This window comes from Moschus berezovskii, chromosome 25 (assembly GCF_049115385.1).
Source record: "Moschus berezovskii isolate FMDL1 chromosome 25, NW_MosBer_1.0, whole genome shotgun sequence".
Taxonomy (NCBI): Eukaryota; Metazoa; Chordata; class Mammalia; order Artiodactyla; family Moschidae; genus Moschus; species Moschus berezovskii.
Genome location: NC_142484.1, coordinates 30,813,231 through 30,829,442, shown reverse-complemented (window position 1 = coordinate 30,829,442; position 16,212 = coordinate 30,813,231). Strand labels below are relative to the sequence as shown.

At 41.5% G+C, this 16,212-nt stretch overlaps 1 protein-coding gene across 2 annotated transcripts in view; it reads left to right on the top strand.

Annotated features, from left to right (window-relative positions):
• Positions 1–16,212, top strand: part of INTS4 (integrator complex subunit 4) — a 114,820-nt gene that overhangs the window by 90,705 nt on the left and 7,903 nt on the right. For both annotated transcript variants that reach the window (XM_055416059.2, XM_055416060.2), the window contains exons 19-22: positions 6,117–6,176; positions 8,248–8,407; positions 8,624–8,767; positions 13,855–13,975. In XM_055416059.2, coding sequence (XP_055272034.1) covers positions 6,117–6,176; positions 8,248–8,407; positions 8,624–8,767; positions 13,855–13,975 — 485 coding nt within the window. The remainder of the gene's footprint in view (positions 1–6,116; positions 6,177–8,247; positions 8,408–8,623; positions 8,768–13,854; positions 13,976–16,212) is intronic.

Genomic DNA, 16,212 nt, shown 5'->3' with positions numbered 1-16,212 from the left:
TTTTTTTGGGATTGGAATGAAAACTGACCTTTTCCAGTCCTGTGGCCACTGCTGAGTTTCCCAAATTTGCTGGAGTATTGAGTGCGGCACTTTCACAGCATCATCTTTTAGGATTTGAAATAGCTCAACTGGAATTCCATCACCTCCACTAGCTTGCTTCCTAAGGCCCACTTGACTTCTCATTCCAGGAAGTCTGGCTCTAGATGAGTGATCACCATCGTGATTATGTGGGTCGTGAAGATCTTTTTTGTATAGTTTTGTGTATTCTTGCCACCTCTTCATAATGTCTTCTGCCATGAATAATGAATGGGGTAAAATGTGTAAAAGCACTAACATGGTACTTGGTACATGGAGTTCATTATAATGGTAACTGTTAGACTTTCTGAGAATGAGAATTGCTATGTTGCTATATTTCACTGATTATGAAATGTTCATTTAAAAATTTTAACTTCTCGGAAATCAGATATTTTGATGATGTGCTGTAGTTAGATTGAAAGTGTTTTTTGTTTCTTGGTGTTTCATGAAAGTGCATCTTAAGAATGATGGCACCATAGATTTCATATAATATGTACTTAGGGAACTTGTTATCAGACAGAAGACACATTTGATGCTCAGTCCACTAGTTGTGTTAGCCTAAAAATCATGTAGAGAAACAAATATGAGTGTTTAAGTAAGCATCTAAAAACACATTACAAAGAACATTCTGAGTGTTGTTTTATTACTTTGCTTATCTTGATGGTGACCTGATATGGTCAGGTGGTGCCTTAATCTTAGAGATAGCCATGCATTCATTTAGCAAATGTTAAATCCCTGCTATGTGCCAATTGTAGCTGAGAAAAGGTAAGTGCTTTGATAGCATCTCCACTTTTTTATTTAAAGCAAATGGATCTCCTTTTCAGTTTATATACAATTACTGTAAACATTTAAATATTGCAGATTAAGCGAACATTCTGTTCTCTGGTAATCTGCCCCTTGTAAAACACCTAACTATCTGTTTCAGTTCAGTTCAGTTCATTCGCTCAATCGTGTCCGACTCTCCGCGACCCCATGAATCACAGCATGCCAGGCCTCCCTGTCCATCACCAACTCCCGGAGTTCTCTCCAACTCATGTCCATCGAGTCGGTGATGCCATCCAGCCATCTCATTCTCTGTCGTTCCTGTCTCCTCCCGCCCCCAATACCTCCCAGCATCAGACTTTTTTCCAGTGAGTCAACTTGTCGCATGAGGTGGCCAAAGTATTGGAGTTTCAGCTTTAGCATCAGTCCTTCCAATGAACACCCAGGATTGATCTCCTTTAGAACGGACTGGTTGGATCTCCTTGCAGTCCAAGGGACTCTCAAGAGTCTTCTCCAGCACCACAGTTCAAAAGCATCAATTCTTCAGCGTTTAGATTATAAATATGTGTGTTTAATATAGATTGAGTCATAACATACTTGTCTGTTGTGCCTTATTTTTACTTCATCCAGCAATATATTTCATGTTTCCATGTCATTAATAAGATTCCAATATATTTGGTCTTTACTCATTTTTTTTTTTTTGGCTGTGTTGCTGCTCTGTGTGGCGTATAAAATCTTCATTTCTGGACCAGGAATCAAACCCGCACCACCTGCTTTAAGACTGCCAGAGAAGTCCCTCATACTGCATTATTTTATATTTTCCATTTGTACACATTCCTGCTTTTTTTTTCCTTGATTTTTGCTGGATTGATTGTTTTATTTCTCTCTTCTTTCAAGGGTTTGAAGGTTTTATACTATTCAGGTTTTAAGCTATTCATATTAGAGACAACAGAACATAATAATGGTTCAGAGGGCTAGGGAGCCTCATAGCTTAGATTCAGATCTTAACTCCACCATTTGCAAACTTAGTAACCTTGGGCAAGGTACTTAAGAACGTCTCTCAATTTGTTTCCTGTAAGTTAAACTGGGACAATGGTAGTACCTGGATCTCTGTCATAAAGTTATTGTAAGGATTACTGAATTATTATATGTAAAGCCCTTAAAATACTGCCTGACACATTAAGAATAAGCCCTTAATAAATGTTAGCTCTTTTTAGTTGTATAAATAGTATTTTTACTCATTTTTAATAAATTGGTTGACCTTATATTTATTAGCATTAAAAATGGAATTTATGATCATCTTTATCAAGACCACATTTAATTAAAATACAAGTTTGAGTATACTTTTATTTGCTAGTTTCACATTGTTAAATAATTTAAAATTTAATTTCAGATTATCCTTATTTTAAATTGTAGCTGATTTACCATATTAGTTTCAGGTATTCACTATTTTTACAGATCATACTTCATTAAAAGTTATTACAAGATAATAGCTATAGTTCCTTGTGCTATGCAATATGTTAAATTACAGTTTTTCACGTATGTTTTATTTTAATGAATTCTTTCTTAAAATCTGCATCAGTCTTTATAAGTACATTTTCAAAATTATTTAGCTCCAACTTGCCCACCACTGCTGTTTTTGTACTACAATTATCTTTTTAAAAAAATTTATTTGACTGTTTGGTCTTAGTTGCTGCGTGCATGATCTTTAAATTCTAGCACGTGGGATCTAGTTCCCTCACCAGGGATGGAACCCAACCCCCCTACATTGGGAGTTGAGAATCTTAGCCACTGGACCACCAGGGAAGTCCCCACAGTTGCCTTTTAAAATTCCCTGTACTAATTCACTGTGTATCTGACTGGAACATATTCACTAGTAATTGTTTTTCAGAATAAGTACATAAGTAGTGTACTCATTGAGAGTTTGCATATCTAAAACTTTCTTTTGCTCTCATATGTGAATGGAGTTCTTTCAGAACTAAATACTGCTTTGTCTATTTCATTCTCTTTCCTTTGTGGTTAGCTTATTTTTCTCAAAGCTGTAAACTTTTTAGAAATCAGAAATTTCTGAATATGTCTAGGTATATGTTTATTTTCCTTGTTCTTACTGACTTTTAGTGTGACTTTGAAGTCTTAGCTCAGTTTTATCTCAGAATTTTTTTTCCTCTATCATTTCTTTAATTACTTCTTCCATCCGCTTCAGTCTGTCATACTGGATATTGTATCATCTGGCTCTGTTTTTCCTAAATTGTATCTTTTCTCTCATAATTTCAGTTTCTTTTTCTATTTTGTATTCTGAGTAAATTCCTCAGCATACTCTTTTAATTTACCATTTCAGTTTTCCTCATTTTTCCTTCTAGTGTTCAATTGTTGAATTGATTTCAGTATTATTGTTTATTTCTGTACCTTTTTTGTAACAGTTTATCTTGCTTTATCATTGCAATATTGATTCAAAACTTCTCTTCAGCCTTACTGAGGTTGTTTATTAGAATTTTTAAAAAAGGTTTCTGTGCTTTCTTCCCTTGATGTTATCTCATTGAGGTCTTCTTGGTTTCCTTGACAGCTCCTGATCATCCTTATAACACCTGGTAATTTTTCATTATGTTTTTATACTTATAAGTGAAAGTTTGCTGCTAAGTCACTTCAGTCATGTCTGACTCTGTGTGACCCCGTAGATGGAAACCCACCAGGCTCCCCCATCCCTGGGATTCTCCAGGCAAGAACACTGGAGTGGGTTGCCATTTCCTTCTCCAATGCGTGAAAGTGAAGTCACTCAGTGGTGTCCGACTCTTCACGACCCCATGGACTGCAGCCTACCAGGCTCCTCCAACCATGGGATTTTCCAGGCAAGAGTACTGGAGTGGGGTGCCATTGCATTCTCCAAGTGAAAGTTTCAGTTCAGTTCAGTCGCTCAGTCGTGTCCGACTCTCCGCGACCCCGTGAATCACAGCACGCCAGGCCTCCCTGTCCATCACCAACTCCCGGTGAAAGTTCACTCAAACTCATGTCCATCGAGTCGGTGATGCCATCCAGCCATCTCATTCTCTGTCGTCCTCTTCTCCTCCCGCCCCCAACCTTTCCCAGCATCAGAGTCTTTTCCAGTGAGTCAACTTTAGACCAGTTTAAATTGGTAATGGGTATAGGCTTGCTTAGCAGTTATAGGTCAGTGTTGGTTTTCCCTAGTGGGCCTTGCTCTTTTTTTTTTTTTTGGGCCTTGCTCTTGCACTGAAAATGGGGTTTCTTAGTGGTAGAGGCCTACTCACTTACATGTACCATGTAGGTGAGGCTACCTACTCTGTTTGGGAAGAGTTCTCAAATCTTTTCATATTTTGCTGCTTGGAAATTCTCCAAACTGGTTGTATGTAAGTAGGCCAAAAAAAAAAAAAAAGGCACTACTTGGCTAACTTGCTTTTTAGTTCAGTCTCTACTTAGCGGGAGTTCTCCTCTCTAGTCGTCTCATCCTTGGTGGTCTTTGGTTGGTTAACCTCACTAGCAAATTTCAGTTCCACTTCTGGTAGTTTTTCAGAGTTAAGGATGATTCAAGTGATACACAGTTTTTAGGAAAATAATTCAGATTAATGTTGCTTTTAGCATACATTTCCATTTGCCATTTATCATTTATTTATCCGTTCAACAAATAGTTATTGAAGAGCTGCTTGTTTCAGGAAATACTTGATGAATAATATGAAGCCCCTACTCTCATGGAGCTTATGGTTTAGTAGAAAGAGTCAACTGGATTATTAAGAACCTTGATCCCATACTCTTACTTTTTTTTTAGCTTGCACTGGGCCTTTGTTGCCGCGCGAGGGCTTACTCTAGTTGCGGTGCATGGACTTTCTCATTGTGGTGGCTTCTCTAAGGCATCTGGGCTTCAGTAGTTGCAGCACAGCATGTGGGCTTCAGTATTTGTGGCTTGAGGTCTCCAGAGCACAGGGTCAGTTGTTGTGCACGTCTCCTGCACTGGCAGGTGGGTTCTTATCCACTATACCACCAGGAAAGTCCCTCTTACGTGTTTTTATATAAGGAAAGAGTGTTTGGTTTTTATTCACTGGAGTTGTATTCCTTCAGTTAATAATGTATTAATGAAAATAAATGGAACATTCCAAGTAGAAATTACAAGAAATAAAATGCACAAAGATCAAAGGAAAAATCTATTCTTTGATTAGTAAGTTACATTGACCTGGCATGTTGCCTGGGCTTAATTAGGTACACATTTAAGTTTAAAGTAACTGTGAGGCCAAAGAAGCTAAGATAAGAGAGGGAAGAATATAGTCTATGTCTGTGTGCAAAGTAGTAACAAAATCTTTTTCCGTTTTGCATGAGAATGTTACCTTTGGTTTCCACGTCTGTTTCCCGGAAACCTGATCACATCAACTCTATTACTAGATGACACTGCTGTGGTAAAAATGATCTCTAAGAAAATTACACATAGACTGGAAGGAACTATTGGACCTCGCAGATGGCTCTGTGGTAAAGAATCCGCCTGCCAATGTATGAGACTCAGGTTTGATCCCTGGGTCGGGAAGATCCTCTAGAGAAGGAAATGACAATCCATTCCAGTATGCTTGCCTGGAGAATTCCATGGACAGAGGAGTCTGGTGGCTACAGTACATGAGTTCACAGAGGAGTCAGACAAAGCATAGCAATTAAACAGCAACAACAGGAAGGAACTATCACTGAGCTCTAATTACCTGACGCAGATGCCAAGGCTTTGGCCTTCATTGAGTGCAGTGATTCTTGCAACTGAGCTTATCCCTTTAGGTACCCTGGAAGGTATAATTGTGGGTTACTTCAAGAGATATTAGCACCTATGAGGCATGAGCTTTCTCCATGAAAATGGCCTCCACATTGGCCTGATGTAGATCTCATCTTGAACCTGAGCTGTCAAAACTCCCAGAGAGCTCTGTGGATTGCTTCATGGGCTGCTGCATGGACTGCTGCAGTGGAAGAATGTGACATTGCACTGCCTGTAAGCTGTGCTCCTGTCCTGTATCTGAACTGAATCTGGTGCCCAGTGTGCCTGTGATAGTCTTTGATATTGAATATTCATTGAGCCTAATGAGCACTGCACTGTTTAATTGGGTCTTGGGATTCTGGCAAATATTTCCCTGTAGGTCCTTTAGGAGTCCTTTAAGAGAAATAGAATTTTTACAATGTAACATGCTCATTGTCTTTCCATGTAGGTTCAGTTTCTGGGACTTTGGTCTTTACTACTCAGTTCTCAGATTTCAAGTAACATGGGTTTTCATTTGTTTTGTTGTTTTTTTTCTCTTCTACAGCGTTGACCCCTTATTTGGAATGTGTGAAAAATTTTTACAGGAAGTGGACTTTTTTCAGAGGTAAGTATTTGATCACCTTCTAGCTTGTTAAATCTTGGATATATAGAGAGTTGCATTTATAGGGAAACAGGAGTGATCACAACCGGAATCTTGGGTTTAGTCCATGTAGCCAGTATGCCCTAATTTGTATGCAGTTGACCCTCAGTACCAGCGGCTTCTGCATTCATGGATATGGAGGGCCTGACTGTACTATTGCATTTTGTGTAAAGGACTTGAGCATCCATGGATTCTGGTATGTGCTAGGGGTCCTAGAACCAATCTGCCACAAATACTGAGAGATAATTGTATTTTCTTTACTGGTGTGTGAACTTCCTAAGTTAACTAAACATACAGCATAATAATAAAAACAACAGGAATTACTGAGTGTTTTGATTCAGCACTCAGCTGGGCCAGAAAAAGACAAATATGTGGAAAAACTCGAAGTCACAACTTGTCTATGTTTTTCACCATGGTTCTGAAAGTTGTATATTTCTCTCTCATCTACAAAATATTGTTCCATAATTCTGTAGGTAGCTTTTATTTTGTAGCCTAGATACATTTTCTGAGGATTCCTTATGAAGTTAATTGGCTAAAACTGATGCAGTAGATGAGTGGAAGGCTTGGTGAAACAGTAGGAGTCAAAGTAGTAACCAGACCTGTGGTATGCTGGCTATACTATACTAGGAAGAAGGATTTATAAGAATTTAAAATGTAATACTTTTGAAATGTAACATTTCATTCTTCCACTCCTTGTTCCTACCATCCTGAACTTTACCACACCTGACTCTGCAGGTTTGAAGGACTCTGTATTTCAGGTTTATTTTCTTTGGATGATGATAGCTTCCTAAAGGGCTAGGTTGCAGTACTACCCTCACCAGTAGGGGCTTTGCTGTGCTGTGCTTAGTCACTCAGTTGTGTCTGACTCTTTGTGACCCCATGGACTGTAGCCCACCGGGCTCCTCTGTCCATGGGGATTCTCCAGGCAAGAGTACTGGAGTGGGTTGCCATGCCCTCCTCCAGGGTATCTTCTCAACCCAGGGATTGAACCCAGGTCTCCAGCATTGCAGGCAGACTCTTCACCAGCTGAGCTATCAGGGAAGCCCTGCTGCTGCTGCTGCTAAGTTGCTTCAGTCGTGTCCGACTCTGGGCTACCCCATGGACTGCAGCCTACCAGGCTCCTCCATCCATGGGATTTTCCAGGCAAGAGTACTGGAGTGGGGTACCATTGCCTTCTCCATCAGGAAAGCCCTACTCTGTAGTAAATAAAGCAGTCTAGCTTGACTCTTCAGATCCTGATTTCAAATCTCTATGAAGTCCCTGCCTTACTTTTGGGTTTAGATCTTTATTTTTAATTGGTATAGTTGGTTTACAGTGTTGTATAAATTTCTGGTGTACAGCGAACTGATTTAGTTAAACATGGTTTTAGATTCTTTAAGGTGGAGAGTCTGTGTTTGCATACTTGAAGAAATATTTGGAAAGGTGACAGCTCTGATTTGCCATAGAGGAGAATGTGTTGTTAAGAGCTGTACGTTCTTCCTTAATTCAGCCTCTGAGTCCCAGGATCGATGTTACCCTCTCAGTGAAATATTTTCTAACTGTCTCCTTTTACAAAGCAAAGTACCATGGAATCATTCAGAGCTGGGAGTAAGTTAACTTTTTTAAGCCTCAGTACAACATTATCCTCTCTGCGTCTCAGCGTTCTTATCAGTGGTTATGGGCTCCATTAAAACAGGCTTTTTCTTCTCTTTGGCTCACTGTTTACGTCCCCAGTGTCTAGAATAGTACCTACCACCTGGTAAGGCCTAAATGTATTAATGAATCTATGATACAAAAATAATATTTCTAACAATGCACAGGATTGCTTGATTAAATAAGATAGGATAAAACACTCAAGAGGTTGCCTGGCACATTTTAATAAACAAGGCTGTTATGGTGATTTTTGTCGCTGCAGCTTAATTATATAGGTGCATGGCTTTCCTCAGGAACCATCAACTCCTCCAGTCCATCACTTTTCCTACCTCAGGGCCTGGCAGAAGTTCAGGGGTCAGCCTGTGGTGAATGAATTCCTAGTTGCTTCTGTTTGCTCCTTCAGGTGTTTCATCGCTGATTTGCCCCACCTGCAGGACAGCTTTGTGGACAAACTTCTTGACCTCATGCCCCGACTCATGACATCCAAACCTGCAGAAGTGGTCAAAATTCTGCAGACCATGCTGCGGCAGAGTACCTTCCTACACCTCCCCCTTCCAGAGCAGGTCAGTGTCTGTGTCATTATCTTGACCCCTTCAGGGCAAGTCTATCCAGAGAATCAAAACTGCTCACCGTGGTGATCTTCTTTGACTTAGTGGAGCAGCTGAGTTCAGGCCTTTCTTCTGCTTGACTAACATATGTCCATCCATTAGGTATGGAGGTCATGTTTTGTTGCCCAGGGATGACCTGGCTTCAGAATCGTATTTTCTTCTTGTTTACAGATCCACAAAGCCTCCGCCACCATTATTGAGCCAGCAGGCGAGTCTGACAACCCTTTGAGGTTTACGTCTGGGTTGGTGGTGGCCCTGGATGTTGATGCAACCCTGGAACACGTGCAGGATCCTCAGAACACTGTGAAGGTCCAGGTCTGTCAGGTTTTGGTTCCCACGGAATTTCTAAACTGACTTTGTGTTGAAACTTTTCACTTTAGCACCCCCTGTAATCTCTGCCTGAGGGACAGAAACCGGGGAGAGGGAAGAGATGTTTTTATGGACAAGAGCCTGGGCACAGTTCCCAACTCTTCTGCTGAATATGGTTTGGAGCAAGTTACATTAAACTCTGCATCTCAGGTTCTACAACTAACAAGTAGGAATGGTAACGTCGAAATGAAGTGATGTATTAATATGAAAAACCCTTGGTCCCCACTATGGGTTCATTAAATGGCAGGGCCCCTTCTGTTCTTAGAATGTGAAGTTAAGACTTCGTATTTTTAGAACTATAAGCAAACTGTAATAAGGAAATTCATGCAGGCTGTGGTTAGGTTAGCTTGGTGAATAAAATTTATGGGTGAGGAAAAAGCAGTCCTAGGGAGTATTTTTCCCAAGTTAGATGGATGCACTAGAGAGATGGGAGAGATTCAGTATAGACACTAATCAGTTTATAGCATTCTGTAGTTGAGCCCCAAAGGAGTCCTACCCATTTACCATTTCCCTCCTTTCTTCCTTTCCTCCTTTCTCCTTCCCTTCCTTCTTCCCATCCATGCAATAATGTTTACTCTGTTGCACATGCTAAGTGCTAGGCAAGTGAATTAGAATTCCTGCCCTCAGGATGCTTAGTTTCAGTGAGAGACAGACAAGTGGACAGGCAGTTGTAAAACAGAAGTTCAGCCATCAGTTCAGACAGGCACAGAATGAATTAAGAATATGATGGTTTCTTATTAAATACCGGATTGCTCCCACAATGTAGGTCTAGTTTTGGGAGCCACTTGCAACACAGCCTCCTGAAATGAGACACAACTTTTAAAATGACCTGTTCTCAAGACTAAAACTGGTTCAGTAAGATAATGGACTGACTGAACGGACTCAGTTTCTGGTTTATGAAGCTTCTTAGAAGTTTCAAAGGTGGGAATGAAGGTGGACAGGATATACACCCAAAATAAGTCTTTTGGGCCCAAAGATTCTTTGGAGTGATTATTTTCGAGGGTCTGTAGACACAGGTGAATCTCTGGAAACAGAGTAGAATTGCCCTTTTTGAGAGGAAAGTTTATAAGGGAAATCTCCATTTGTAAGATGTCTCCCTCGTAGTACCCAGAAGACTAATCTCTAGAAGCTCGTATCAGTGGAGAGTATGCCAACTTAAATTTGCCTGACAACGTTACCCTTGTTCATTGTGTTTTACTTGATGCCTCCTGTAACAGGCTCTCTTTCTCTTCAGCATCTTTCTTTAGTCTAGCTGAAGATGGTACTTAAGGTGATGGCTTGGGCAGTTTTAAGGGGTGACTCAGTTTTCCTAGGTTTCTCCTTTATATATAGAGATGTATTGATATATATAAATGTTTTTATATATATACGTTTATATATATCTATATATGTATTTGTTATTAAACTTCTGTTTGTTTTTCTCCTGTTAATCTGCCTTTATTATAGAAGGGTCTCAGACAAGAACCTAGAAGGGTAGAGAGGAAATTATTTTTCCTTTCCTACAAGGTTATTTCCAGTTTTTGGCTTCGTTAAAAATTCAGCAGTGTACTTAAAAATATATATGTGTTACCGAGTCCAAGCTCGCTCTGTTGCAAGGAGAGGACTCCTTCCGGGGCCCAGAACTGGGCTTTTGTCTAGCACTCGGAAATGAATTGTCTGAGGAGACACATGTGCTGACAAAGCAAGAGGTTTTATTGGGAAAGGGCACCCAGGTGGAGAGCAGTAGGGTCAGGGAACCCAGGAGAACAGCTGCCATGTGGCTCGCAGTCTTCGGTTTTTTGGTGATGGGATTAGTTTCTGGATTGTCTTTAGTCATTCTGACTCAGAATCCTTCACGGTGGTGCCCACCTTGTTCAGCCATGATGGATGCCATCGAGGATTCTGGGAGGTAGTCAGACAGGTGGTGTCCCCTTTTGATCTTTCCCCAACTCTTGCGGTTGGTGGTGCCTTATTAGTTCTGTGTTCCTTACCAGGACCTCGTGTCCTGAAACAACTCATGCAGATGGTTACTATGGTGCCTGGCCAGGGTGGGCGGTTTCAGTCAGCGTGCTTCCCCTGACGGCTCTGCTCACTGCACAACAGGCCAGTGAATCCAGGAGACAAGGTGTTGAGGCAAAAGGGAGAGACTTTAACTGGGGAGCTGGAGAACCGAGAAGATAGCAGGCTGGTGCCTCAAGGTAACCATCTTATTGGGGACTGCATGCCAGATTCTTTTCAAAATCAGAGAGAAAGAAGCTACGAGGAACTAAAGTCAAAAGACAGAATAGAGAGGGAGATGCAGTGGGGAAGTAAAGTGAAAGGGCCTTCAGTCTTGCAAAACATCTCCAAGGGAATGACCAGCCTTCAGAAGGGTGTGTTATTCTCTCCTGTTCACAGGTAGGGAAGGACAAAGTATCTCTCCATGAGCTGAACAAAAGCACTTTAGTTTACAGTCAAGCGGCAGGCCAGGGTCCTCCAGGCAAGCCATTGAGTATGATTATAATAATAAAAGCAAGTCAAAGAAACAGTTTCCAACATGGAGTCAGAACTGGCTTCTTCCCTGCAACATATATGTGTATATATATACATATATATATGTAGGGAAGAAGCCAGTGTGTATATATGTATATATGTTATTAATATAAGGAATACTATGGGAGAAACCCTTAATTTGCGGCTGAAGAAAAGAAAGACCTTGTGGAGATACTGTGGCATGGATGAGGTCTGAAAGGATGATTAAGAGCAAAGGATAGAGGTATTCCAGGCAGAGGGAATATGAATAAACACTGGCAGTAAGTACAGAAAAGTAGCTTGGAGCAGGCAGGGTCGACTTCCTGGAAGAGAATAAGGATGAATCAGGCCCCGGAGATGGTAATATTTGCCTATGGTGACAGTAGAGGAAAAATGTCTTCTGGCTTTCCATCCGGAATTATTATAAATTATGAGACCTACAGAGGACTAATTCTGAGCTGCCGTGAAGTTGTGGTGCAGTTTTTTTTATTTTGCTCTGTCGACTGAAAAAATAATGCACAACCTAGAATTGGAGAGTTAGGTTTTTTATTTTGAGCAGATGTTCTTAGGGCTTCAAGCCTGGGAGATACCATTTCAGATTAATGCTGAGAAAACTGTTCTGAAGAGGAAGTGGGGAAACTAGGTTATACAGGAATTTTTGCAGCAACACCAGGTAGTCACAATGAAAGATTACTGTTTGTAAAAGAAAACTAAATATCTCAAGGAGTTTTAACACTTTTCTATATCTGGGAAGATGCAAGAATCTGGATTCTCTGAAGTCATTCCTTTGATATGCACCTCACCTATCTGGGGCCAATATCCTGTGTTTTCTCATCCTGAGTTTCCTCAAGCTGTGCCGTGGGTGTGACTGCAGTCTGATGACTGCTTGATGGTAGGCATTCCTTGTGTGACTGCAGTCTGATGACTGCTTGATGGTAGGCATTCCTTGTTTCTGCCCTCTGTTCTTTCAGGGCTCACGGTTGGAGGGTGGCTGCTGTCCCTGATGGCTCAAAATCCTTTGCTTACTGAAATGGCAAGCAGTATTTTATTTCTCACTCCCCACCTTAGCTTCACCCTAGCTCCACATTCGAATTACTCATAATGTGTTAAAAAAATTACTGATGCACAGGCTTCAACCTACACCAGTTTAAGTCAGAATCTTGAGTAGAACTCATGAGTACCAGTATTTTTTATTTAAGAGCTCATAGGTTCCAATTAAAAAGAAAAAAAAAGAGCCCATAGGTGATTCTAATGTGCAACCAGGGTTGAGAACCAGTTTCACATTGTTCCTGGAAAAAATTCACTGACCAGTTGCACATAAATGAGATTGCAAGTAGATTAAGGTTCATCTGCTAGACTCTACTGAAAAATCACCTTCAGAGTAGCTTTACTACATGCATGGCCAAACTGTTTGAATGCCATCATGGGTTGGAAGATGGGGAACTCACTGCTCAGTCGTTGGACAGCTCTGACAGTAAGAAAGCATTGTCCAGCTCAGCTGCCATGCCCCAACACTTCTGGACAGATGAGATTATGGGGCAGGTGGGCTGAGACATGCCTTCCCAGAGTTTCGTAGTTGAAAGACTTGTGCGGTCCCTGCTTTACCCCATCAGTATATTCCCAAAGCCCAGGTCCCATGTGTTTCTAGGATGTGCTTCATTTGTTCCTTTAGCTCACTTGTGCACTGTGCAAGTGATAGGCCCTCTGCACAGATAACTGTGCAGCTCCCCTTGGGGTTGAGGAGAGCTCTTTGGCAGCTTGTGAGACTTGAAGAACTGGCCCCTGATTTGAGCAGACCCCTCATGAAGCACTATTTCTGTAGAAAGAGAGAAACAGCTTCCTGGCTGCTTATGATCTAGTGAAAAGTTACAGAAGTGTTCTTTTTTAAAATACGTATGTATGTATGTACTTAATTTTGGCTGTGCTGGGTCTTTGTTGCTGTGGGCAGGCTTTCTCCAGTTGCAGCAAGCAGGGGCTACTTTCTGGTTGTGGTGCATGGGCCTCTCGTGGTGATGGCTTCTCTTGTTGCAGAGCACGGGCTTCATTAGTTGTGGTGCACAGGTTTAGTTTGCCCTACAACCTGTGGGATCTTCCCGGACCAAGGATTGCACCCATGTCCCCTGCACAGGCAGGCGGATTCTTAACTGCTGGACCACCAGCAAGGTTCCAGAATTATTCTTAATACTTGATAGTTGATGATGAATGGTGGGCCATGATATGACTCAGAGCCAGAAGAAGCAGGGAGTGCCTGCAAAGGCTCTTCATGTCAGGATTAATATTTTAACTTATCCATGTACTTAATAGAGGCAACTTATTTCTGTCACTCATTCACCATAAATTCGGGAAAGATTTATCACACTGGCTTGTACTAGGGGGAGGGTAGAGAGATTTTGACAGTATTGTCCTCCCCACAAGGAGCAGTTTCTTATGAAGGATGGTGTCATCTTTCCTCCTCTTTTGGGGTTCACAGCAGATGTCACCAGCAATTTTGTTAAAAGCTCATGGCTCTTCTGGCTCTTTTTCTCATGTCTGTCACCTCTTAGGTCTTATATCCAGATGGCCAGGCTCAGATGATCCACCCTAAGCCGGCAGACTTTCGGAATCCTGGCCCAGGGCGGCACCGGCTCATCACTCAGGTGTTCCTCTCCCACACTGCCTGGACAGGTGAGGAGTCAGAGGGGGACAAGGCATTTGTTTTTTATAGTTTGAAAAATACGTGATTGAACCAGGCCTTGCTGAGGGTTGAACTTGATTTCCTGAGGCGCTTACAAGCTCAAACTGGGTACATTTAGATTAATTTGCTGCATTGCTTTGATAACACACAGCACGAAATTTTTTTAAAAGATTACTATAGAATGGAGTCTCATGGAAAGAACTGTGGGCTGGATACCTGGAGACTATTTTCTTATCGTAACTTTGTTATTGACTTGCTTCAAAACCTTGGACAGGCTACCCTCCCTTTTGAATCTTGTCTCCTCACCTTCTAAATTAAGATGACAGTTCTTAATCTATTATTTAATTCTGAGGACTACTCTTTCTGGAAATAGTTTTATATATTTTTTTTACCAGTAATTTAGAATCACTCTTTTTGTTACATGAGCAGTTCATTTCATTCCCCCAGAAGAGGTACAGTGACAACTGTTACTGCCTTCCCTTCCCACATGGGCTGGTTTGTGGGGTAGTGCAAAGATGATCCGGAGAAGGCAACGGCAAGCCACTCCAGTACTCTTGCCTAGAAAATCCCATGGATGGAGGAGCCTGGTAGGCTGCAGTCCATGGGGTCACTACGAGTCAGACATGACTGAGCGACTTCACTTTCCCTTTTCACTTTCTCACATTGGAGAAGGAAATGGCAACCCACTCCAGTGTTCTTGCCTGGAGAATCCCAGGGACGGGGGAGCCTGATGGGCTGCCGTCTATGGGGTCACACAGAGTCGGACACGACTGAAGTGACTTAGCAGCAGCAGCAGCAGCAAAGATGATCTATTCATACTTCACCCTACCGCATCTGAATAGAAACTCGATAATTTGAGAAAATAACATGGAAGCTACATAAGTATTTTTCTTAATTTTTAAAGGATAAAATGACAGAATACAAATGTAATGACATTCCATTTCCACAGTCTGTAAGGCTCTTTGGAAACTTTAGAAAGAGACTCAGTCTGCAGAACCTAAAATATGGGAGAGAATTGGTCTCGGTGGTGTCGCCTAAATTGTCGAAGATGATTCAGAAGTATGGTTGTTACTGGAGATGGTGTTCAATTGGTTTATTTTAGAAATAGATGAATGCCTTCTGGAATTTTCTTTCACTGTATTTTTGAATACATGTGTAATTATTTATTGCCATTATTAGTGGTTTTCCCCAATTAAGGGTGTCAGGTGAGTATAGGTGACTTTATAAAGTTTTCACAAAGAGGAAACAGTGCTGTTGAATGTCGGAGCAGCCCTTTTGGCGGTCCAGTGGGCCTGTCACAATTGAGGGAGCTTCCAGCCAGGAAGCTTTTCCCAGGATCTGCCTCCCTAAACATCCCTCACTCCATATCCTTGCTGTTGGAATGTTCTGCACTGTTTGCCACAGTGCAAGTCTACAGGAAGGTAGAGTTCCTTATTCTAATTTTTTTTGGTAAAGGGATCCTACATACGGGGAAAGAAATGCTGTGGGACAGCATTGTTTTGCAGGGACCAAGGCTGAGGGAGGCAAAACAGCATATTACAGCTCAGAAGAGCTTGAAAGGTTTCAAGGGGTGTATTGACTTGTCCCTGGTCATACAGCAGCTCACTGCATGAACCAGGCAATTTGGGCTGTCCTAAGCCTGAAAAATTATAATTCACTCAGGTTTACCTCTTTTGAGAGGCTGCTACCTAGTCATAATTAAAAATCTCTGTTTCAGTTCTCTGCTCAGCACTTACTCATGTCAGATGTTTTCTCATTTATTGACTTTATCTCGAATTAGAATGTGGGCTGCTTGAGAAAAGGAAACTTGCTCATCACCTTTACCTCTGTGTTCCCAGTACCTCTGTATCTTATGTCCCTAGCGCCTGACATGTAGTCGATGCTTAACAAATAATGAAAACGGAATGTAGGGTTTCAAGTTTGCAATAAAAATTCATTTAATTCTTAGATAGCTCTCTGATGGGAGTTAGTATTCTGCTCTTCATTTTCTAGATGCATAAGTAGAGGCCCATGTAGCCAATTAATGGTGGCTTGGAGGCCGGCATGCAAATTTCCTAAGTGCCTTGTTTTTTCACTATACCATCCTCCCATCTGGCCTGGGATACTAAAGTGAAATGTGTTCTCATTCTGAATGTGCCAGCATTTTCTTCCTCCTAACCTAGAAGATGAGGCCTGATGTTGGGAAGGGGCTCCTCCATCTAGTCCCTCAGCTTCCTACCTAGGGCCT